Source organism: Pelodiscus sinensis, chromosome 23, assembly GCF_049634645.1.
Source record: "Pelodiscus sinensis isolate JC-2024 chromosome 23, ASM4963464v1, whole genome shotgun sequence".
Taxonomy (NCBI): Eukaryota; Metazoa; Chordata; order Testudines; family Trionychidae; genus Pelodiscus; species Pelodiscus sinensis.
Window position 1 is genome coordinate 14658533 of NC_134733.1, and position 23984 is coordinate 14682516.

A 23984-nucleotide genomic window follows, 5' to 3' on the forward strand; every position below is an offset into this window, starting at 1 on the left:
CCAATTTACGCCTCTCCACGTCTGAATGCTGCGCTGGCACGAGCCGCCCTGCAGATCCCGAGCCCCAGAGTTGCTGACAGCCGTTGCCCCGGGGTGGAAATGAGAAGCAGACAGAGAAATATTCTGTTTCACCTAGGAATGTCTCAGGGGGCTTGATTAGAGGCAGGAGGGGTGGGTTGGCTCAGCTCTGCAGCATGGGAAGCTGCGACAGATCAGACCTGCCCTTAGAGTCACGGCAGCCTGAGGGAAATGCTGGGAAGGGGAAAGACAAGGTGGGCGGGGGGGGGGGGGAGGGAGGGAGAGCTGAGAGGTGTTACTGCCCCCAGCAAGGGCTGAAGAGGAGGAATCTTTCTCCTCTTGCCACTTTCACACACTCCTGTGCCCTGCAACAAGGGCCCCAACCCCAAACCCTGGTAATACTGGAGTGCGCGATGGTATTCGCTCTCTGAGGGCCTCCACCTGCTCTGCATTGCTGCCCTGGCCCTCACCCCCTCTCAGGTTTCTATAAATAAGTGCCAGTTGCATAAAGCTTTCCAAAGTACAGAGCCCTCTGCTCCCCCCCCCCGTGCAGCCTCTCCTGTTACTGGGAGTGGAGCAAGCAGTGGTGGGGGGAGGGGGCCACTGTCGTCCTACAAACTTTGCCATGTTCCACAGCAATCCCATTGCAGGCGCCCATTCAGTGCAGGCTTCAACAGGTTCACTGTATTAAGCCAGTCACACACTGGCTGCAGTTTCAGGTGTCCCTGGGACTATACAGACTCTACAGAAAGTATGGTAGCAATGTTCCCCCTAATCTTTTCCATCCATGTGCAGATTTTTTCCATCCAAGTACAGAATATTTTTTGTGCGCACCAAGGCACATGAAATGTGCACCACCAGCAGAAACACAAAACCTAGCTGTGGACACTCTGCTAATCAGCCGGGTGGTATTTGAGTCTCTCCTGAGAGGCCACACAAGCGCACAGCTTACAGGGAATGCTGAATGGTAGGTCTTGTATTCTTCCATTAGCAATATCATTTAAGAACAGTCCTTTTACTAAAGGTATAGTTAAAAAAATACTTCCACCCCCCAATGAACGGGTTTCATTTTGTCAGCAAGAGAGTGCTCCTCCCAAAAAGCAGTGTTCACATATACACTTGCTGCTGCAAAACTTAGCCCTTCCCCTAGTGAATGACAAAGCACCCGGGAACGACCAAAGTTTTGTAAAGCAAGCGCAAGTGTAGATGCAGTCTGATGGTAAGAATAGTGGCACAGCCTGAAAGACTACAACTGGCGCCACAATTTTTGTTCCCTTCCATGTGATGCTTGCACACTGGTTTATTATATGAGGGAAACTGTTAGGCACACATTACAGCCGCAGGACCTCCCCTGCCAAAAACCAAGGGGATTTAGTACAGGATGTCCCCAGAGGGCTGGGCTGCACATTCCGGTTTGTTATTGTAGGGTTGCGCTGGAATAGCAGGACAATGGTACCAACTTAAATACATATGATTTAGCGATTACAAAACCAGAAGGGAGGAATGCCAGCATGTAGTCTGACCACCTGCCTAGCCCAGCCCATAAGGTGGCATTCCATTACTTCCTGCCTGAACTAGGGCAGCGCTGGATTTTAGAAATGCCAATGATGGAGATGCCACAGCAAGCCTTGGTACGTTGTTTGACTGGTTAATTACCCTCACAGTGATCAATCAGATTTCTCTTCCATCTAAACCTGTCCTGCTGCAACTTCCAGCTGTTGGCTCTCACGGGATCTCTCTCTGCTAGGCTGCAGAACCCAGTAAATTTCTGTCCCCTTACAGGCATCTACAAATGGCAGTTTTTTTCTTTTGTTAAACTGAACACTTTGCGCTCCCTGAGTGTATGTCTACACTGCAGAGTTTTTTTTCAGAAAAATGGCCGTTTTTCTGAAAAAAAACTCATTACATCCACACTGCAATTGCATTCTTTCAAAAAAAATCGAAAGAACAAAGGGTTTTTTCTGACATTGGTAAACCTCTTTCTATGAGGAAGATGTGCTTTTTCCTCTTTCCTCTTCTTTCAAAAGAACTCCACCTTCCCCATCCACACACGCCTTTTTCCAAAAGAGCTTTTTCAGAAAAAGGCAAGTGCCCTGGTGGTCACTCCATCCATAGTAATCACAGCTTAAATGCGAGATAGCATCCATTCAGTGTGGACGCTATCTTTTGAAAAAGCACATCACTTTTCGATGCACTTTTGCTGTGTAGACGCTCTCTTTCGGAAGAAGTTTTTTCAGAAGATCGCTTCTGGAAAAGCTTCTTCAGAAAGAAGCCTGCAGTCTAGACATAGCCTGAGTCTTTCCATACTCAGCAAGTTTGCCAATTATAGTTAGGGTTGCCAGGTGTCTGGTAAAAAAAATTCAGAAAATACGGACACCTAAAATGTCCGGTATTTTCTGTTTTTTCCCCCTGCCAGGAGGCAAAAATACCAGACACCTTGCAACCCTACGACACACTCAGCACCTGGGCCCAGCCCCCGTTTCCCCCACCAGGCCCCCTCCCCCCGCTTACCTGGTTCTGCAGAGGCTTGTCTTGTGGCTATAACAGAAAAAACAAAATAGCCACAAGCAAAAAAAGTCTCTTCGTAAAGGGGCCATGCTGATTTTTTTTTTTTTTTCTTAACTGCTGTCAGGGTCTTTTTTTTTTTTTTTTTTTTTTTTTTGATCAACAACTTTGGTCTCCTTTTTTTTCCTCAACAGAATTTTTTTGGGGGGGGAGTGTTCGGTATTTTTGGTTAAACCATCTGGCAACCCTAATTATAGTGGCTCCTCTCTGACTTTTCAGCCACCTTTATATGTAGTGGACACTAGAACTGGACACAGCATTCCAGCAACTGTGGCAAACACAGGGAGATGCTCAATACTGCCCACTTTATACATCCACCTATCACGTCAGCTCTTTGGGTCACAGCATCTACCTGGGAGCTTGTGTTCAGCTAATTAACCACCATGGCTTCTAGTCCTTTTCAGAGTCATGGCATCCCAGGAGAGAGTCCCCATCCTGCACATACATCCTACATTCTTATATCCATATGTAAGGTTGTACTTTTAGGAGCAATTACAATGCATATTGTTTGCTTGCCCCCATTGTTTGCTTGCATCATGTGATCCAGATCGCTCTGTACCAGAGACCTGTCCCCTTACCACTCTCCCATACTCTGTGTCAGCCTCAAAAAAAATTATCCCTATGATACCCTACCAGATACACACTGGCTCAGCGAGGATTCCCCATTTACAATTACATTTTGAGATCAATCAGTTTGCCAGCTTTGAATCCATGTAATGAGGGCCACGTTAATTTTGTTTTTCTCGTTCTTAAATTAAAATACCATGCTGGGCCAAGTAGGGATCTTAGTGTATAACCGAGTAACCGTTCAGCTTATTGGTTGATGGTCTTGGTTACACTCAGCCACCTCCCCGGCAGCTGAGTGGGCAAGGGCTGACCTACGGGGGGGAGGCTTCGCTGTGGCAGGGGCTGGTGTCTCCACTCCCAGGGAGGTTTTGCTGCAGGCTCTGAGATTTTCACAATATACACCAAGGGTAGGCAAATACCAGACCACGGGCCAAATCTGGTCTGCCAGGGTTAGCCCCTGATGGGCCCACACGCTGCCATATTTACCTGTACCTCTGTGGGTGTGAGGCACAGCTCCAATGGAAGCTGTGATCGCTCGTAACTGTGGAGGTGCAGGTAAATACAGCAGCAACGGCCCACCAGGGGCTAATCCTGGTGAACCATCACAATTTTATTGCCCACCTCTGGGTTACACCATTATCCTGTTACATGATGTTTAACACAGCTACCCCTCTGATACTTGACTTGGTCCTAGGAATGTTAGTCTGAATCTGCAAAAGCGGCAAGGAGTCTATAAGGTGCCACAGAACTCCTTGCCGCTTTTCTAGGACCAAGTCCGATGCTTTACAGAAATCTATTACATTAACACTATGATCTTTGTCAACCAAACTAGTAATCTCCTCCAAAAAGTCCACGTTAGTCTGACAAGATCTGTTTTCCATAAACCCATGTTGATCAGCATTAAATATAGTACCCTCCTTTAAGTCTTCATTAATCAATTTTCATATCTGCTGTTCCATTATCTTGCCTGGAAGCAATGTCAGGCTAGCAGCCCTACAATTACACAAATTATCTCCTGTACCCTTTTTAAATATAAGCACATTAGCTTTCTCTTACTTCTCTGGAGCATGCCCAGCATTCTGAAACATACTGAAAAGCAACATTCATGGGCCAGAGAGCTTCTGGGCCAACTCTTTTAAAACTCTTGGATGCAAGTTACTAAGGCTGCTGATTCGAAAATATCAAAATTTGAAAGTTTTGACAGCTACTGTTTAACATTCTCTTTAGTTACTAATGAAATGGAAAAAAAGTCATCATCTTGGCTTTTTTCTAACCATAGAACAGAAATATTTATTTTCTGTACTGCTGTTGTCAAAGCTACCATTTTCATTCAGCAATAGACCAATACTCCTATTAGGACTCCTTTTGTTCTTAGTATACTTTCAAAACCTCCTTAGTATCTTTTTCTCTGCTAGCTAAAGATTCCTCCTTGTGTCTTTGCGTGCTTCCTAGCTTCTAATGTAGAGTCATCTTACCCTTTTCCCCATTTATTATATACTGAGAAGTTATTTTTGTTTGGTTTAGAGGGAAAGTGAAAGCAACTACAAAAAACAGTTTGTTTTCTTAAAGACAGTTCCTGCCCCAAAGAGCTTACAGTCTAAATTTTTTCCTGCCTGTGTCTTTTGGCCATCTAAGTAAATGTTTTTAAACAGTCCCCAATTATCACATGCTTTTCTCTCTTCAAATTCTTACTTCCTGCTGATTTGGCTCCTAAAGACTTTGAGCTTTGTGAAGTTGGCCCCTGTGAAGGGGGTGCACTCACCACCGTAACCCCCCTGCCATCTGTCCTCAGGAATTGGCTCCCTCAGCGGGTAGGGGAAGCAAAATGCAGGACAATGTAGCACTTTAAAGACTAACAGGATGGTTTATTAGATTATGAGCTTTCGTGGGCCAGACCCACTTCCTCAGATCAAATAGTGGAAGAAAGTAGTCACAACCATATATACCAAAGGATACAATTAAAAAAACTAAAAAAGGGTGCCTTCTCTGGGGTGGTGTCTCCCCTCTTTACTCCCGGCTGCGGCATCCTCTTTGCCACACTGCCCTCCAGCAGTGCCCAAGTCTGTCTCTGAGCCCCCCTTCCGGGGGTCGATGTTCCTTCATTGGGCCTTCTTTCAAGCCCTGCAGTCTGAGGATTTGCTGGCCAGAGCTCCCCTAGCCCTGCCTGGCCTCCCCCAGCCCTGCCCTAGCTCCAGGGAGCCTGAGCCACCTCCCTCCCCAGCCAGGTTCTCACTACTCCCCTTTCACAGCAGCAGCCCATCCTCTATTATAGCTCCCAGCTGGGCCCTAATGGACTAGTACAGCCTCAGCTGGGCTAAACTCCCTGGCCCTGGTTCAGGCCGGAGTCTGCCCTTAAAGGGCCAGTGCAGGGCAAGCGCCCTGTCACAGCCCCTTTTAAAGCACCGTGTGTATTTGTATAACTGGTTTGAAGTTTATGCTTGCGTGTACATAAATAACTAAGGTTCTCACACAGAATCATAAAATAATAGAACTGGAAGGGACGTTGAGAGGTCAAGTCCAGTCCCCTGCATTTACAGGTCCAAGCACCATCTAAACCAGGGATGGACAATAACGTGTGAAGGAGAGCCACTTCCCAAATTTCTGAGGGCTGCCCCAGAAGGGGCGAGGCCTCGGGAGGAAGAGGTGGGGCCAGGAGGCTTCCTGTGCAGCTTCACCCACAGACCCTAATTGGCCAGGGTGTGGGGGAGAGCACTGAAGTCTTTCCCCACCTCCCCCCTCCAGCACCTAGGGTACTCTAGACTACAGGCTTTTGTAGACAGAGGCTTTGTCGACAGATAAGGTCAACAAAGCTTCTGTCAACAAAGAGCGTCTAGACTACATCCAATTCTGTCGACAAAGTAAGCTGTTTTGTGGACATGAGAGTGTAGAAACAAAGCACAGTGTAGATGCAATAACGCCTTCTGTTGACAGAACTCTGTCGACAAAAGGCATTATTCCTCGTAGAATGAGGTTTACTGCTGTCGACAAAACTGCCGAGTTCTGTCGACGTTGTGTCTACAGAACTCGGCGGTAGTGTAGATGCAGGTATCATTCTGTCAACAAAAGTCCACCTTTGTCGATAAAACCCTGTAGTCTAGACACACCCCTAGAGAGAAAGCAGCTTGTGATTCCCTCTGATGACTGGGACCCCTGGTGGGGGGAGGAGACTTGACACGGAGGCTGTCTTGCCCACCCCTGATCTAAACCATCCCTGACAGGTGTTTGTCTAACCTGCTCTCAAATATCTCCAAGGATAGAGATTCCGCAGCCTTCCTAGGCAATTGATTCCAGAGCTGAACATGCAGCGAAGCTGCCACTAATTTGTGGTTCACTGTTTAATTTGTTTTTAGCTGCCCAAAGGAGGGCTAAAAGAGAAATCCCCCCTGTGGGAGCCAGCACTTTTGGCGCTAGGAACAGCAGTGGGACATGCTTCTACAAGAGCGCCATGGGTTTTGCAAACCAAGTCATTCCGCAAAATAAAGGCACACGAGCCCCAGGCATTGGCCGGACGCTGTGTGTCCGGGCGCCTTGGCTTGTGCAGGGGTCTGCCTGGGTGATCCGATTGCAGCCGCGAGACCCACGTGCGTCCTCCGAGGGAATCTCGCCGGGATTAAAACCCCCGTCCCCCAGCCCAGGAGCCAGGGGGGGCCACCCAGGCTTTGTGGGGTTCCTCGGCTGCGCAGGTCCCTCCCGGTGCGGCGTGGAGCTGCGGGGAGGGGGGGTAGCGAGGAGAGCCCGGTGGGAACAGCCCTGGGCCAAAAGGCTGTTTGCGCACAGATCACACCCACAAGAGTCACCGCGGACGGAAGTGGGGCTGGGAATGTCTGCATGACTCGCTCGCCCGGCTCCCAGCGCCTCACTCCCTCGCTCCCTCTCGCCCTGCCTGGCGCGCCCCGCTGCAGTCCCCATGGGGAACACGACCTGTGTCCCCCAGCCGGCGGGGCGCTTCCGATACTCCTTCAGCAGGAAGCCTTCCCTGAAGAAAGAGTAAGTACCGGCTCGGGGGGGTGTCTCTGGCCCTGGTTTAAAGCGCCCCTCGGTTCCCCAGCCCGTCTCCGGACAGTCGCGGGGGGCTACACTCGGGCGTAGCCAAATGTGCATTGAACGCGCACGATCTGGCGGGGGGTGGGAGAGCCCGGGGCGAGCTCGGGTTCCTGCCAGGCTCGGAGAAGAGGCGTGGGACGGCTCCGGCGGGCGGCGGCCCCGCGAGGAAGAACAGGGCCGGCGTCTTTCCTTTTCCTTGGGAAAAGTAGAGCTCGTCCCCACGTGGCTCGCCGGGGAACGTGCCGGTGGCTGCTGCTGCTTTGAGCTTGAGCAGGATCAGACAGACCCCAACCCCTCCCTTCCCCCCCGGGATGTCTAGTTGCATCATGTCTCCCAGCCTTGTCACCCTGAAGAGGGGGACGTGCCAGACACTCCAGGAAGTCTCGTCGGGACTTTGGTATTGGTATCAGTGGTACCTGGAAGGCGCACCGATACCAGGGTGATGGGCAGCAGCATAACCCCTGAGAGAAGCAGATCGTTGAGGTTTTCCACGGAGCCGCTAGGAAAGTCCCATGCAAGTATCAGAAGTCTTGCAGCTCTCTGCACCCACCCCTTTGCTAAGTCCCCTGATCCCAGCAACACCATATATTGCTTCCTGCTATGCCCACCCATGTGTGTGTGTGAAGTGGGACCTTCCCCAGGCTGCTGCCTTCCAGGCATGTTTGATCCGGACCATAGCGTGAGCCAGGCCTTTGTGGAGGGCAGTGGTTTTCTTTTAAGTGGTCTGAAGCTGGAGAAAGCATTGTGTTGTTGTATTATCTTGCACCCTGGAGTTCAAGAGAGCATTCCGAAACCCTCAGGGCTCTACAAACCAACAGCCAGGATGTCAGGAGTGTTTCTTGTCTTCTTGACATTGATTATATCAGCAGTAACATAAGGGGGGCAATAAAACGGGCCGGGGTTCCCCAGGGTTAGCCCCTGGTGGGCTGCTGCCACTATATTTACCTGTACCTCCATGGGTATGGGCAATCGCAGCTCCCATTGGCCAGAAACAGTGATCCATGGCCAGTGGGATCTGTGATTCCCCCCCCCCCACACACACACACTTGTGGCAGTGCAGGTAAATATGGTGGTGTGGGGGTCCGCTAGGGGCTAACCCTGGCAGACTGGATCCGGCCCGTGGGCCTGTATTTGCTCACCCCTACTCTAAAGGGAGGCCGTTGCAATGGAGTAAAACAGATGCAAGGGAAAGGAGAATCAGACCCAAGATCACTGGCCCCGAGAAGTGTGCAGCATGCCGGCCCAGATCCTGTGCAGTGCGCCTCCCATAGACCCCACTGAGCTCTAAGGTCACTTGGCTGCTTGCAGGATGAGCTCTTCAGTCCATTGCAAATGACCAGTGTTACAGTGTGGTGCAATGTGGTTTAAAGAGAGAGGAAGCCTTGAAAAAAGCAGCACCCGTGACCTGCCTGGGAAATTGCAGCTGGGGAGCTGCAGCAGTGCGCATTAACACGGGTGTGGGTGTGCGCCCCCAGGCACAGGGATGGAATTTTACTGGGATTCAGAGGACAGCATCAGGAGAGGCACAAGATGGAATAAAATGGAGTGGGTGAGTGCTGGTTTGACACTTCCAGCGCAGGCTCCATCTTTTGCCTGGGGGAGTTGGGAGGCGAGGCTGGAGATGCAGACAGGGCTTGTTGATCATTTTGGTGACGCAAAGGTAAGTAAATAAACCAAAGCCAAGCCAACAAGTGCCATGCAAAGCCATTAACATTCTTGCAGGCTGATTAGCAGCTGTTTATTGGGCTGGGATTATTAGAAGGCCTGTGACAAACTGCTTGCTTGGCTCCCCAGCTTCCTTATTTCTGAGTGGGGGGTTTGCAATGTCCCAGCTTTGATCTCAGCGTGTTTGTTTTCTTTGCAGACAAGACAGCAAGAAAAAGCTGGCCAGCCTCTTTGGTATTGAATCAGGGCATGAGAGAGACATAACGGCAGATAAAATACTGCAGTATATTCCTGGGAGGGTAAGTACAAACCCATCCAGCCATACCCTTGAATGAGGGGAAGTTATTCTTACCTGCAGCGGGGTTCACTTGAATAGGAGCTCCCATGTGTATGAGATGAGCAGGCATTTCTGCACGTGTCCAGGCGAGGGAGATCAGAGGCTGGGGATGGGGGATATTTGTAGGAAGACCAGGGATCAGAAGCAGAGAGCTATCTCCTTCCAGGCAGGCTAGCTCACCACTCCAGTTCTCTAATTCAGCATCCTGTGGGTGGGGATCACGAAGTCCTGTCATCAACTTGAAAATCTGGAATCTGCAGTGCTGGCAGGGAGGTAGGCAGAGCCTCACCTGCTCTTAGGTCGTTTGCTTCTAGGTCGAGTAAGGATGAGGGGAAACTAGGGAGAGCGTACAAAAGAGAGCGATTCATTCCCATGCTGGAATGAGATGGAGCTGCAAATGTATTAGCAATCAGCCACAGGAGGGGGAGAGGTAGGGGCAAGCCTGCCTAAGGCACATCCAAACTTTGCAGATGCATGGCTCATTCCCAGCATTCTCAATGGAAGAAGAGCTTATGTGACTAGCAGTAGTGTTGATTGGTATTATGGTCACATCTACAAGCCACAACCAAAATCAGGACTCTGTTGGACTGGGTGCTCTCCATCTACCTGGTGGTAGACTGCCCCAATTACAGATGAACACCATGTAAATCAGCGTTTCTTAGACTTTTTAAGACCAAGGAACACCAAACAATTTTTATTTTTTGTGAGGAACACCAAGGATTTTTTTGTTGAGGGGGGGAAAAAAAGAAAAGGTTGGGGGGGAAAGGGTTAGGGGCGGCCATTTTGAACTCTGTTGTTCTCCGACTGTCTCTGCCGCGGAACACAGATTAAGAAACTCTGGTGTAAATAGACAAGCCCGCCCAAGCATGGGTGAGGAACCAGAGACAGAGAAACCACTCCATGAGTGGTCCTTTGGTCTCCTGAGACCCAGCCCAGTGCCTTATCCACCAGGCTTATATTAATGATGTTGTGCATGGTACAAGAGTCCCTGGTTTACGTCCGTCAGTAGCCCTGTCAGCCCTTCGATCAGCCCTGGCCCTGTGTAGGGCCGTACCAACGCTTTCTCTCTTCGCTGAAGTTCCAGTTAGCCTCGGGAGAGGGACGGAGAGCCAGAGCCACCATTTTGCTTTCCATCCAGAAACGTTGGCAGGCCCGTTGATGGGTGGGGGAGGCGCAAAGGGAGCGCTTGCACTGGGACTTGGTGATTCCCAGGGCTCTGCAGCAGCGGTGGCAGCCGGAACCTTGGGCCCTTTAAATCGCCATGGGAGCACCCCACGCAGCTCTGAGGGCTGGGGAGCAGGGCACCCAGTGCCACATTCCGGGCAGCACTGAGGACTGGCTGCCCCATCCCAGTGCCTTCCATGCAAGGCCCTGCCCCTTCCAGGAGTGGAGAACCGGCCCCTCCCCCTTCATGTTGTTCAGGAGCCCGTGAAAGCTGTCGGCGCCCCTGACCGTTGGGTTGCTGTCGCCTTTTTGAAGTGAAAAGGCTCCTGATTCCAAGCTGGATTCTTATCCACGTGGCTGGGCCCTTTGTCAGCTGGTACAGCTTAACCTTTCATCATTTGGCACCAGAGGAGGAGTCATTCCCGACTCTGCCACTAGCTCACTGTGTGTGACCTTGGGCAAGTCGCTTCTCTGTGCCTCAGTTTCCTCATCTGTATAATGGGGGACATGATACTTAATCATCTCTGTGAAGTGCATGGAGCTCCACAGATGGAAAGCGGTATGGAAGTGCTAAGTATTATTTTCTTCCACCTCCATCTTGTAACTGAGGTCCATAGGCCTCCTGCTGGACGGACAAAGGAGATCTTTTCCTGGAGGCACATGGAGGACTCTCATGTTCTCTGAGCAACGAGGGCACGTCACAGGATCAGGACCTAAGCTTGTTTTTCATCTTGCTTCCTTGGGGAAGTACTAAAAATGTTAGTGGAAAATAGCCACATTAGCACATGACGTGCGTCAGTGCACTGGCAGATGTCTCCACATCCCTCTCTGTGACGGAGGTAGTGGTGAAGAACAGCTGACTGCTGCTGCTCTCGGCTAATGGATTTTGCCTTGTCACTCAAATGGTAGCTGCAGGTGTGAGAGGTCCATCTGATCACACCCTTCAGTCTGCCCAAACGTGGGGACACAACGTGGGGCACGGATCAAAAATGAGCCACTTGCCAATTTATTCCTGCAGAAAACTTCACATGAAGCCGGTGTCTCCCCTAGAATATTGTGCAGTGGTTAGGATGCCAACGTGGGACAGGGGATGACCCATGGTCACATCCCTGCTCTGCTGCAGACTCTCTGGGTAACTTGGGGCAAGTTGCTTCGCTTCCCGGGCCTCAGTTCTCCATCTGCAAAATGGGGATGATCCATCCCAAGGCCAGAAGGAACGACTGGGCTCTTCTAATCTGACCACCTGCATTGCACAGGCCAGAGAACTGCCCCGACATAGTCCCCATTCGATCTCGAGCACTAGCCTGCCTGACCAGGCCATGGGGATGCACCTGTGAGGTACCCAGTTGCTATGGTGACGGGTACCGTGTCAGTCCCACAGATAGAGTCTCAGGCTCTCGAGCTTTTAGTCTTCATGCCCAACATCTTCCCAAGAGACATGAAGGAGACCCCCACCACTGTGTGCCCTAGAAACAGGCCACGCGCTGCTGGTGACCCATCTGGAAGAAGAACGTCCCTCTTGTTTTGCTGTTGATGCCTCCAAGCCCCAGACTTAATTGCACCACTTCCAAATCCAGGCCACTGGGGAGTCCAAACAAACTGGAGGAGGGAGGGAGAAGCCCATTGCAAACCTGCCTCAGGGTATGTCTACACTACCCCGCTAGTTCGAACTAGCGGGGTAATGTATGCATACCGCACTTGCTAATGAAGCCCGGGATTTGAATTTCCCGGGCTTCATTAGCATAAGCGGGGAGCCGCCATTTTTAAATCCCCGCTGCTTCGAACCCCGTGTAGCGCGGCTACACGGGGCTCGAACTAGGTAGTTCGGACTAGGGTCCTATTCCGAACTACCGTTACTCCTCGTGAAACGAGGTGTACCGGTAGTTCGGAATAGGCACCCTAGTCCGAACTACCTAGTTCGAGCCCCGTGTAGCCGCGCTACACGGGGTTCGAAGCAGCGGGGATTTAAAAATGGCGGCTCCCCGCTTATGCTAATGAAGCCCGGGAAATTCAAATCCCGGGCTTCATTAGCAAGTGCGGTATGCATACATTACCCTCCTAGTTCGAACTAGGAGGGTAGTGTAGACATACCCTCAGCTCCTTAATTATTAACCAGCAGCTTTGGGAACCCTGGGGCTCAGGGAGGCTGCAGCCATCCTGCTGCCCTGGTTCAGGATTCAGCTGTCAGTCTCTGGCAGTCTGGTGAGGGTCTGGAGGGGGGGGTCTGGAGGTGAATTATTGACTCGCTCAACCTGTTGGGTGAGGCACTGGAGACAGGAAAGAGAGAGGGAGAACATGTCAGGGCATCTGCGCTGCTCGAGATCTGCTGTTTTTGGCCAAACCCCGAGAGGGGAACTCGGTTTCAGAATGGCTGTGACTCATCAAATTGTGGAAAAGTTGAGGCAACAAAAACAATCTCTGTTCAGGGAGTCAGGGGCGGTGGGGGTAGCCGCAAATATAAACAGTCCAGGGGGAAATAAAAGCCAGCTGATGAGAGATGCAAAAGTATGACAGAGCATGAAACTTTTGGTTCCTTTTGTCTGGGCCGCAGTGGGCAGAATTCCCATGGTTTCTGCTGAGCTGTATGTGCGCTGGAGAGAAGTGTGACGGGCTCAGAACAAGAACCTACAGGGAACTGACATGGAATTGGGACTCAGAATTAGGGCTTGATCTTCACAGGCCCCCACATCTCCTCCTGAAGTGGCTGAATGCAGCTTTTGAGCACCCCTGACAGCTAGAGCCACTTCAGTGAACCTGATTGGTTGCTGCCCTGCAGCCAATGTGGTCATTGATGCTGGTGTCCGGGTAAAATGATGTGACAGCAGACTGGTAACTCACAGCACCTCCACTCCGCACTGGTGCAAATGACTGTTCGAGGTGCCGGCCTATGGGGCACGCTGTATCGCTTTCCACATCAGTGAGAAGAGTAACTTTCATCTCTCCCTGCCCGAGGGGTTGTGGGCAGTGTTCCCTGCAAGATGAGTGCTTGGGTGGCCTCCCAGGAAGGATTCAAATGCCGCCCACAGAGCGCCCACAGCCAGCAGCATGCATTTCTACTGGTGGTGCACATCCACCATGCCTCAGTGCACATAAATTATTCTGCACACATTTGGAAAAATTAGAAAGAACATTGGTTGCAAGGTGAGGTTGGCAGTATTCCCTCACATTTTTTCAGAATAAATGTTATGTGCACCGAGGCATGTGCAGATGTGCACCACCAGTAGTAACATGCTGTCGGCTGTGGGCGCTCTGCTACTCAGCCGGGCAGCACCTGAATCTCTCCGGGGTGGCTTCCTAAGCTCTCATCTTCCAGGGAACACTGACACTGGTTGGAGAGTGTAGTGAGTTTTGGACACAAGAGGCTAAGCAGGATTGTCTCCTACCCCTTGCGGTGCGATGATGGATTCACCTCCCCCCAGCTAACCACGTTAAACTACAACTCGCTCTGTTTGCACTCGGGTTTAAAGTGTGACTTAAAGTCTGAGCTGTCTTACCGAGAACTGCTTTTATCCCAGTCTCGTCAGAGCTATTATTTGCAGCACGGGGCTAATTAGCCCAGGGAGGTAGCATATGGCTTGTTTAGAACAGGCGTGTGCTGTGTTCCCATTGGCTGGGAAAGCCTGGGCCCAGAAGAGGTGCAACCTAATTGTCATTTGTGCCTGGGGGCACCTCCAATTAAATCTGCGTGGGGCAGCAGTGCTGCAAAATGGTGCTGACCTCCTGGCTGGGTTGGGGCTAATACCAGAGGCTGCTTGCACGCTCCTTGAGGTTCTCTCTCTTAGGGCAGGCCTAGTGAGTGCCTAGCGCTGATTCCAGACACCGGCCCCTGCCATAGCTGTGTTCTCTGCCCTGGTTTATGCCCATTATCGCAGGGTCTGGAGGGTTTCCTGCTCTCTCTTGCCTTTGGACCCTTGTCTGTCTGCCCAGCTGTGAAAGTGGACCAGCAAAGGACAGTTCTAATGTATTATTAGCATGATGGTTCATGGTAGCACCGAGGCATCCCCAGAGTGGTAGGTGCTGTATGGACAAATATTCCCGGCCTCAAAGAGCTAAGGCCGCGGTGTCCGACACGCTAGCCACTAGCCACATGTGGCTATTTGGCTGGCTGAGTGTGGCTATTTGGCTCACAAAGGCTAGGTCTACACTATCGCCTTTTTCTGGAATATTTGAAAAACGTGCTGGAATTGTAGACGGACGCTTTACATTGTCAGGGATTTTCTAGTCTTGCTTGCAGGAGGCTCAGTAGGGAAGCGTGCAATCAGAGAGTCTGAGACTACCAGTCTCGAGTAAGGGAGGAGAGTCCTGCCTCTATCGTGTTTTGTTTTTAAGGGAGCAGCCTGCTTTCTCTCTCTCTGCTATGGGGTTCTTGTGTGCTGAGGTTCTGAATTCTAAGACATGAATTAATGTTACCTTGAAACCTGCAAGACTGTTTGTGTTTTTTAACTAACTTCTGGGGTTGGCTCTTGCAGTCTGGGTTTGTCTTAGTCAGCCAGGTCACATCATCTCTCTTATACCTGGGCAGCTGATCACAGATGGAAGGGAAAGGTTTGACAGCATTGCAAAGAGTTCTTGTTCCTTGTGGAGAGTGTGAACTCCCTGAGCTGGGATTAGTCATCCTCCCTCTAAAACTTGGGACAAAGGAAGTACAGAAATTACAGATGGGCAAAATAGATGAGGTAACATCTTGCTCGCCCCATACTCCCCACTGTGGCCAGAGCAGGATGTTTACTGGTGCTTTGTGCATTCAAGTTTAAGTCCCCCAGAGAGAAACGTGACACACAGATATGTGTGAGTGGTGTTACCTACTGGTTAGAGCAGTGGATTGGGACTTGTGAGACTTAGGTTTGGTTCACGTCCAGCATCACCCAGCAGGCCAGTGACAGAGCAAGTTGCTGCCTGTTGGTTCCTCAGTTTTCCCATCTGTAAAACGGTCATGATACCACCCTCCTTTGTAAAGCACTTTGAGGTCTATTGATGACAAGAGCTAGATAAGACCTAGGCATTACTAGAGCAGGGGGCTGGACTTGACCTTCTGAGGTCTCTTCCAGCTCTATGGTTCTTACCGTGTGTGATGCTGTACAAACGCACAGCGCTGGCCTGCACAAGGCAAGTTCACATAAGAGATCGCCTGAATGCTGAGTGCTCCTGTTAACTTGTGTCTATATAAACATCTCATTCACTAGAGCACCAGTCAGCTGGTACAACTGCAGCAGGAGGGACTTAGCATAGACCTGCAGAAAACTTCCCTTGAGAGCCATTGACTTGACCTATCTGGTATGTGGGTGCAGTGATAATGAGAAACGCCAGGGACTGTCATCATTAGGGATGTAAAAATATATGTAAAAATGTTAACTGTGTAACTGATAAACATTCTATTGGTTACACGGTTAACCGCAGAGCTTGGCTGCCGGCCCGTGGCATGGCATTATGGGCCAGGCTGGACTGGAGCACTCCTGCCCATGGCACAGTGCAGTGCGCCTGGCTGGGTTTGACCAAGCAGAGAGCAGCACCGGCCTTACTGTTAAGCATCGCTCAGTATGAGTGATGCTTATTGGTTAACCAGTTACCCGTTTACATCCCTGATCATCACAGCTGTGCTGGCACGCTGGTGGATGTACATCCTGGCCACAGATGGGTGCAGAGGGTAAAGGCTGATCCTGGTTAGATGTAGGCTGGGATTGAATGAAGCTCAAGGTGCAATCAGAGCTAAGGTCTGAGGTTGGATTAAGTGGTGCCAAACTTCCTTCTGGTGCTTTCATGTGTTTTTGGTGTTAAACTCACATGATCCCGGACCTTCTCTTGAAACCTCTTGTCTCTTCTGAGAAATCCTCTAGTTATTTCGCTTTTGGTTTTAGGCAAGCTCCTCAGCAAAGGGGCACCCAGGCAAAGTCCAGGGCTCCTGCCACACATATGTGAAAACAACAGAAAAACACAGGAAAGACCAGGTAAAAACTGACCAAAGCAGTTCAAGGCTGTCCTACCTGACCACACATCAGCAGCTGTTCATTAGTCATGTGACTAACACAGCTCCCTCGATTGCACTTCCCTGTTAGACAAAATTCCCACCCTTAGTCCTTGGCTTATGCCCACACAAATCCTTTGTGAGCTTTGATCCAGCTGGGATCCTGGAATTTTAATCTGACCTTTAAATTCATAGTCGGCTGGATCAGTCACTGCAGTTGCAGCCGTCCTCTCGTTGTCCCTTATCAATACTTTTCTGGTCTCTTTTGTTTTGGGCTCCTACAGGCTGTGCCTACAGCTGACCTTTTTTTAATTATGCCAGTGTGGCTACTCTCTGTTGAGGGTAGCAGTGGCTAGAATGTTAATGTAGAAGCAGATCTGGAGACCGCAGTGGTGAGATGACAGGTAGATGCAGGCAGCAATGCCATGTCTTCAGAACAGCAAAATAGTTAGTGCCAGAATTCAAGCCTGCTTTGCCTACACCTTTTGTACCAGCTTGACTATTTGTAATTAGAGTGAGGTTTTTTTCCCTCCACCAAAACAATAAAACTCACATGGTTGAAGTTCTTCTATGATCATAGAATACTAGAACTGGAAGGGACCCCGAGAGATCATCGTGGGACCAAGCACCGTGTGTAGATGTCTGTCTAACCTGCTCTTGAATATCTCCAGTGATGGAGCTTCCACAACCTCCTGAGGCAATTTATTCCAGTGTTTAACCACCCTGACAGAAAGTTTTTCCTAATGTCCAACCTAAACCTCCTTTGCTACAATTTAAGCCCAATGCTTCTTGTCCTGTCCTCAGAGGCCAAGTAGAACAATTCCCTCCCTGTGACACCCTTTTAGATACCTGAAAACTGCTAGCACGTCCCCTCTCAGTCTTCTCTTCTCCAAACTAAACAAGTCCAGTTCCTTCAGCCTTGCCTCATAGCTCATGTTCTCTAGACCTTTAATCATTTTTGTTGCTCTTCTCTGGACCCTTTCCAATTTCTCTACATCTTTCTTGAAATGTGGTGCCCAGAACTGGACACAATACTCCAATTGAGGCCTAATCAGTGCAGAGTAGAGCGGAGGAATGACTTCTCGTGTCTTGCTCGCAACACTCCCGTTATGCATCCCAGAATCATGTTGGCTTTTTTTTGCAACAGTGTCACACTGTTGACTCATATTTAGCTTGTGGTCCACAATGTTCCCTAAATCCGTTTCTGCCATACTCCTTCCTAGGCAGCCACTTCCCATTTTGTATGTGTGAAACCGATTGTTCCTTCCTAAGTGGAGCACTTTGCACTCGCCCTTATTGAACTTCATCTCTTATAAAAGTGCCTTAACATTGGTGTTCAGACAAGACCTCAGTAATGCATGGATTGGCCATGGGAAATGTCAAGTAATTTCCTAATCTTAGTATGGTTTAAATGAGATCCCAAATAGTGATGATTCCGTATTGATAATGTTTATATACTATATACAATTCCACAGCAGGGTGAGGGTTCTAGAAAGTAGAACCTCCCATTTAACCTGCCATTGATACCTATGGAATGGAAGGGTATGCCTAGGACTTACGGCTGTATAGCTGATGCCTTATACCTGGGAGTGCAGGGTCTTTCAGCAGGACAGGCAATTAAAGCAACACTGTTTATAATTCCTAGAGTTAGTCATCGAACTTGTGGGTGTTATTACAATTGACACCATAGGTGAGTCAAACTGCAATACATAAATAAAAAAAACCTCACACTGTTCCTCTGCCTATTGACAAAGAGCTAGGCCCCATTCTGCTAGGAACAATGTACTTGTAGAATACCGTGCCTGTGCAGTTCCTCATTGACATTATCACAAGAACCGGAGAGCCCAAGTCACGTTATGATCAGCATTGGTTTCTGGTCAATTTCTGTTTCAAGATCTCATGTGCAGTGTTGGTTAGGCTTCTGGGACCAGGGCTTCTAACACACAGGGCTGTCCTTACCCATACACAGAACCTGCAGCTGCGTAGGGCACCTGACAATTTGCAGCATCACTGGGTCTTAATGTGCACTCAGCCACCTCTTCCTCTCCCTGGTCCGTGGCTTCTTCTGGAGAGGATCGAGTTAACTTAAAAGTGAAAAAGCCAGCCAGCGCTCTGAGCAGAATGCTGACCCGGTGACAGAGCCGTTCGAGTGGGAATGAAGCCATTTAACAGACATTTGCCAACCCCAGGTCTATATTGTCAAGATAGTCAACAGAAGCTGAGTTTAAACTTCGCTTTAAAATTATTTCCTGAAGATTATAAAATCACATCTCTAAAAAATCATCAGCTCCACCCCGGGTGTCATTGGAAATAGGGTCACCAGTTTAATAGTACTGCATAGGGACCCATACATCCTAAAGACACCCCTTCCACACAGTTCACAATCATCTCATTGATTACCCTTTGTTTCCCCCACCCCTGCTCTCTGCTGTCTCTCATCTTCCAGGGAGCCAGTCCGGGCCCCTGGGAGAGGTGGAAGGGGGCCCAGCTCGGCGCTCTCATAAGGGAAGGAGCCTCAAGTGGAAGGGGGCAGCCAGTCCTCAGTGCCACCCAGAGCACGCCATGCTGGCCTCAGCCCTCAGAGCTGTGTGGTGCTCTGGCAGGAATTTAAAGGGCCTAGGATTCTGGGCACCGCCACTGGTACAGTAGCAGCAGAGGCACTCAGAAGCCCCAGGCCCATTAGAATCATGGGGCCCTGGGGCAGTAGCTCCCTTCTCCCCCATTCTCCCCCATATCATACCTTAATTGTAAGCACTTTCAGACAAGGGCTTTTTTGTTCTGGATTTACACAGTGCCAAGCACTATGAGGCCCCGATGGGGCTACCGGACACTGCCAGAACACATAGTATCTATCAAAAGGACAACATTTGGGTGGCAAGCGCTGGACGGGGAATTTCTAGAAGAATAAGCAAACAACTGAATTCATTGGATGTGAAAAACAACATGCAGCAGGAATGACTGGGCTAATTCAACCTCTTTTAACAGGGACTGAAATTTGAAGCCAAAGTTGACCAGTGGTGCCTGAATTATTTTTAGGGTGGGAGTGCTGAGCTCCCCCCCCCCAAAAAAACCCCCAACAACTCTGTTTATGCCCCTCACCACTCCAGGCTGGGGTAACTCTCCCTGGCTGGATGCCATTGCAGCCAATGTTTCCCAGTCGGGGGAAAGTATCAGAGGGGTAGCTGTGTTTGCAAAAACAACGAGAAGTCCTGTGGCACCTGATAGACTAACAGATTTACTGGAGCATAAGCTTTCGTGGGCAGTCTGAGAAAGTTGGCAATTTAGCCACAGCTGGAGGCAAAAGCAGGACCCATTGTGGCAATGCAGCCTCCAGGGCCAGTGGCCTGGTCTTTGGGATCGGTGGCTGCAGAGCCTGCGGGGACAGCGTGTGGCAGGACTGCAGAGGGACCCAGCATGGGTTGGTATGTGGGGCTGGCGGAGCTATGGGCGGGGCTGGCTCCTTGGTGCAGGGAATCTGGATGGAAAACCCAGGGTTGCTGTTCCCCCCCCCAACACACCTGCTTCCCGCATCTATGGTTTTGACTTCTCCATGAGAGAGCTTTTCAGGCACACCTCAGCCCACCAGGTCTGCTGAATAGCTTTGTGGTTATCAGCCCATATTCTTTACTGCCTCCACGGCTGGCAGTTGATCAGTCAGCCCTCTGCTCTCACAGCAGCCTGTAGCAAATATTTAATCTTTTTTTCTGCACTTAATTGCTTCTCAGTGAGCTCATTAATTGGCACTTAGCCGGTTCCCACCTCCAGTCACATGCTCTCTGACACTGTGCACAGATGCTGATTAGTCGGCAGAGGGTTGGAAACCAGAGGAAAGCCATTCTGAGGGAGCTCTGTGGGGTGCTGGGGGATTTCACTTGGGCCTGAGGAAAAGTAATTATCTAGATTCAATTAGGCTGTGAAAGGAACTCTGGCTTTTGCAGACACAGGACTCCCAAACCATTAGCTGCTTGTCACCAGTTAACCAGTTCGTCTTGAACCTGAGAGCTGTCGATGCCTCTCAGATGGAGAGCAGAGGGGTTAGTTAATTCTCTTCCTGACCAGTGGGATCACCAAGGCTGGAGCAGGAGGGGTTTGGTTAGTGGCTTCAGCTTTTCATTTGTCATGGGACTTTTGCAGCTGTCTCCTTGGCACCGAGCATTACAAATGGGACATGTGGACTATTCGGGTTCTCCATCCGTTCTGAGAAAGTGCTGGCTGGTTGACCTGCCTGGACAGACAGGGCTATCGGTTTGTCACTCGGCTCCCCATCAATCGGCAGCACTTGCATCTGGATTTGTTGTTCCTGGAAACGCTGCTCTCGAAAGAAGGATTTTCTGGCACTCTCTCCCCCCATCATCTCAGGCTGTTGTGTGTTCTGGGAGCCCTGCCATCTGGAGCGGGGGTGCTGCATGATCTCCCTGCTTGGTGAGCACCTGATTCAACCCTATCTCAGCCTTATGGAGCAGATATCCCTTCCCAGTGCACCTTTCAGCCCAGCGGGAACATGGACATCTTGAGCACTGCATGTAGATGTGGTCACCTCATCTCAAAAAAATGATCTTGCCCCTGGAAAAAATTCAGAAAAAGGCAACAAAAATGACTGGGGTATGGAACGGCCACCATAGGAGGAGGGATTAATAAGACTGGGACTTTTCAGCTTGGAAGAGATGACTAAGGGGAGTGTGATAAAGGTCTATGGAATCACAGCAGGTATAAGTAAATAAGGAAACATCATTTATTCCTTCCCATTACACAAGAACTAGGGGTCACCAAATAAAATTAATGGGTAACAGGTTTAAAACAAATAAAAGGAAGTATTTCTTCACACGATGCACAGTCAACCTGTGGAACTCCTTGCCAGAGGATATGGTGAAGGCCAAAACTATAACAGGGTTCAAAGAAGAGCTAGATAATTTCATGGAGGATAGGTCCATCAGTGGCTGTTAGCTAGGATGGGCAGGGATGGTGTCCCTAGTCTATTTGTCAGAAGCTGGGAATGGGTGACAGGGGAGGGATCATTTGATTCCCTCTTCTGTTCATTCCCTCTGAGGCACCTGGCATTGGCCACTGTCGGAAGACAGGATACTGGGCTTGGTGGAGCTTTCGTCTGACCCCGTGTGGCCGTTGTTATGACCTCTCAGAGAGCAAATTCTCATGTCTCCCTGATCACAGGCTCCGGGCAGGCTCGACTGGGTGCCTGTGCAGTTTCTCATGACCTTTTAGAACAAAAGAGATTGGAGTGGGGAGGGGAGTCCTGCTCTGACCTGCTTCCCATAATCCATGAGGGCAGGGAAAGCCGTGGTGTACGGAGCACTTGGAGGTTACAGGGTATCTCACGCCTCCATGCAGCCTCTCCCCAGGCTTCTCTTTCTGCAGCACTTGCAAACTTGCCCACTGAGGGCATCAGGACTGGATTGTAACTGCGGCACAACCCCTTCCCTCCTCCCCCCCCACACAAACGTGCCCTGAAAGTGCACGTCCCCAAAGACATGCTGCCGGGCTGTATGTGTGGAGAGCGCTCAGAAGACCCTGCAGTGACAGGCAAGACCGGGTAAGAACTGGAACAGCGTGTGAACCCCACAGCTCAGCTGGTTGCACAAGTGGAGGAATTTCTGTACACCTGGGACTCAGGAAATGATGCAAGCGGCCTTCCCGGAGCTTGCCAGACCACACCTGTATGGCTGTCTCTCCCCAGCCCTCTGGCTCCCGGGGGTTTCTCCTGAGCTCTGCCAGAGACTGTGCTGACAGAGGGCGAGCTCATCGCTGAATGGCATTGCAGCTGCCTCGACGGAAGGCGATTTCAGCCAGGGGATTTTGCCTGGGTTTTGTTGAGGCACCGGACTCTGCCTAGAATAAACCTTTCCTAGAGGAACCTCTCTACCACTCCTTCCCCCGCCCCCGCTCACGTTCCATTAACCCAGGTTCAATGGGCATTGTCAGCGGAAAGGATCCCATTGTCTTCATTATGGCCTGCATGCATTCTGCTCCTGGTGCTGTCCCCATAGTGGTCACGATGCACACAGCCTGCTTTGGACACACAGCGCTGGGCAGTGGGGCAATGCAGGAGGCTGCTTGCGAGAGCCCACTCTGAGTCTCTCTCACGGTTTCCAGCGGCTTTTGAAAACAACCCACCTCTCCCCATGTCTGCATCCCGCTCTCTGTGTCTTTCCAGCGTGGATTGGAGGGGGAGCCAACACACCATGGGAGGGACGTTAGCTCCCAGGTGGGCTGGGAGAGATGAGAGCAGTGGGAGCTGCAGAGAACACAGATAGGTGCGGTGGGGTAGGCTGAACTCCTGCATCCAGATCGCTATGAGCAGCTCTAAACAGCACAGATTTAAAAAGATGGGGGAGGGGGATGTAATCAGTCAGCAGGGAGAGGCAGGTAGGAGGAAACCCGGGCTGAACTATCCCAACAAAACTGCCCAAATGTCTATAAACCGAGACCTCTCAGCGCTGCCCAGTTTGGTCAGTGGAAGGTGACTGCGAAGGTGAAAATCGGAAAATGTTGCGCTTGTCTCTACCAGCCAGATCTTGGTTTTATAATATCCCCCTGGACAGCGAGGGACGAGGTCTCTCTGCAGTAATAAAATCTCAGCTCCCAGGCTGGCATGGAGACCTAACAACAAACAACTTAGCTAGGGCACTCATCCAGGACCCCTTTCTAGAGACAGGCAGCTCTGCTAACGTCTCTTCCAGATGCTGATGGGCCCCGCCAGCACTCAGCTCCATGATTATTTTTTCCCCTTGGTACAGAATATCACGGACCAGGAAAACCAAAAGGAAAACTTGGACCAGCGGTTTCCCAGCCTATTCAAGAAAGGGCGGAGGAAGACGGTTGTAAGAAACCTGGGGAAAATTATCTATTACTCCAAGGTCAAGTTTAAATTCCAGCATTGCCAGGTAAGCCCAGTTGCGTCTGGTTGCACGCAGTGTAACTGCACCAGTCGATTTCCCCTGGTAACGCAGAGGAGATGGAGTGGATCGATCTCAGCAGAGAAAAAGGTTGTTTGAAAAGAAACCTAATTCTCCGTCCAGGGAGGGCTCACGCGTGGCCTGGAATAATGATAAACATGGTCTTTCAAGCTCACTCCGATGCTGCCCTGCTGAAATCAGTGCACGTTTTGCCATTGATTTCAATGGGAGAATTGGCCGTATTTCCGAGGGTTGGTTGGCATATCGGAATGCCGGGGTCCCTTCCACAACACAAAGCCCCGAACGTCATTCATTTCTGAAGGTGGGGTTGGCATCTGGAAACCCTTTTGCCTATTTAAGGACTTGGGTCTGCTGACCCACGTGGACCTGCCTTAACCTACCAACATTGTGCTGGGGAATAGAGGGGAACTCCTCACCTACACAGCATCCCATGGGCTAGAAGATGCTCTGTTCCCATGCTGTACACAAAAAACCTAGGGCACAATTGCTTCCATCGGGACTGAGAACTTGGCCTTGCTTTCAGCTGTGCCTGGAAACAGAATGGGTCCTTCCTTTGGTCCCTGGCACAAATGTTTGTTTGGCCCATTATCTAGTAAATGTCCCATGAGGCAAACCTCCTCGTGTCCCTTTCCTGCAGGAGGTGAATGACTGCTACTTGGAACTATTCCAGTCCCACCTGTACTTTCAGTCTGTTGGCTCGAATGGATTGACATATCAGGTAACGTGTCTC

The 23984-nt window shown here is 50.3% G+C and overlaps 1 protein-coding gene across 2 annotated transcripts in view; it reads left to right on the forward strand.

The window, feature by feature from the left end:
• The first annotated feature begins 6757 nt into the window (after nt 1-6757).
• Nucleotides 6758-23984, forward strand: part of PLEKHN1 (pleckstrin homology domain containing N1) — a 53336-nt gene continuing 36109 nt past the window's right edge. The window contains exons 1-4 of one of the 2 annotated variants that reach the window (XM_075906816.1): nt 6758-7137; nt 9059-9158; nt 23075-23221; nt 23892-23972. In XM_075906816.1, the coding sequence (XP_075762931.1) occupies nt 7058-7137; nt 9059-9158; nt 23075-23221; nt 23892-23972 (408 nt within the window). In that variant the 5' untranslated portion in view covers nt 6758-7057. The remainder of the gene's footprint in view (nt 7138-9058; nt 9159-23074; nt 23222-23891; nt 23973-23984) is intronic. The other variant, XM_075906815.1, reaches the window with a different exon arrangement.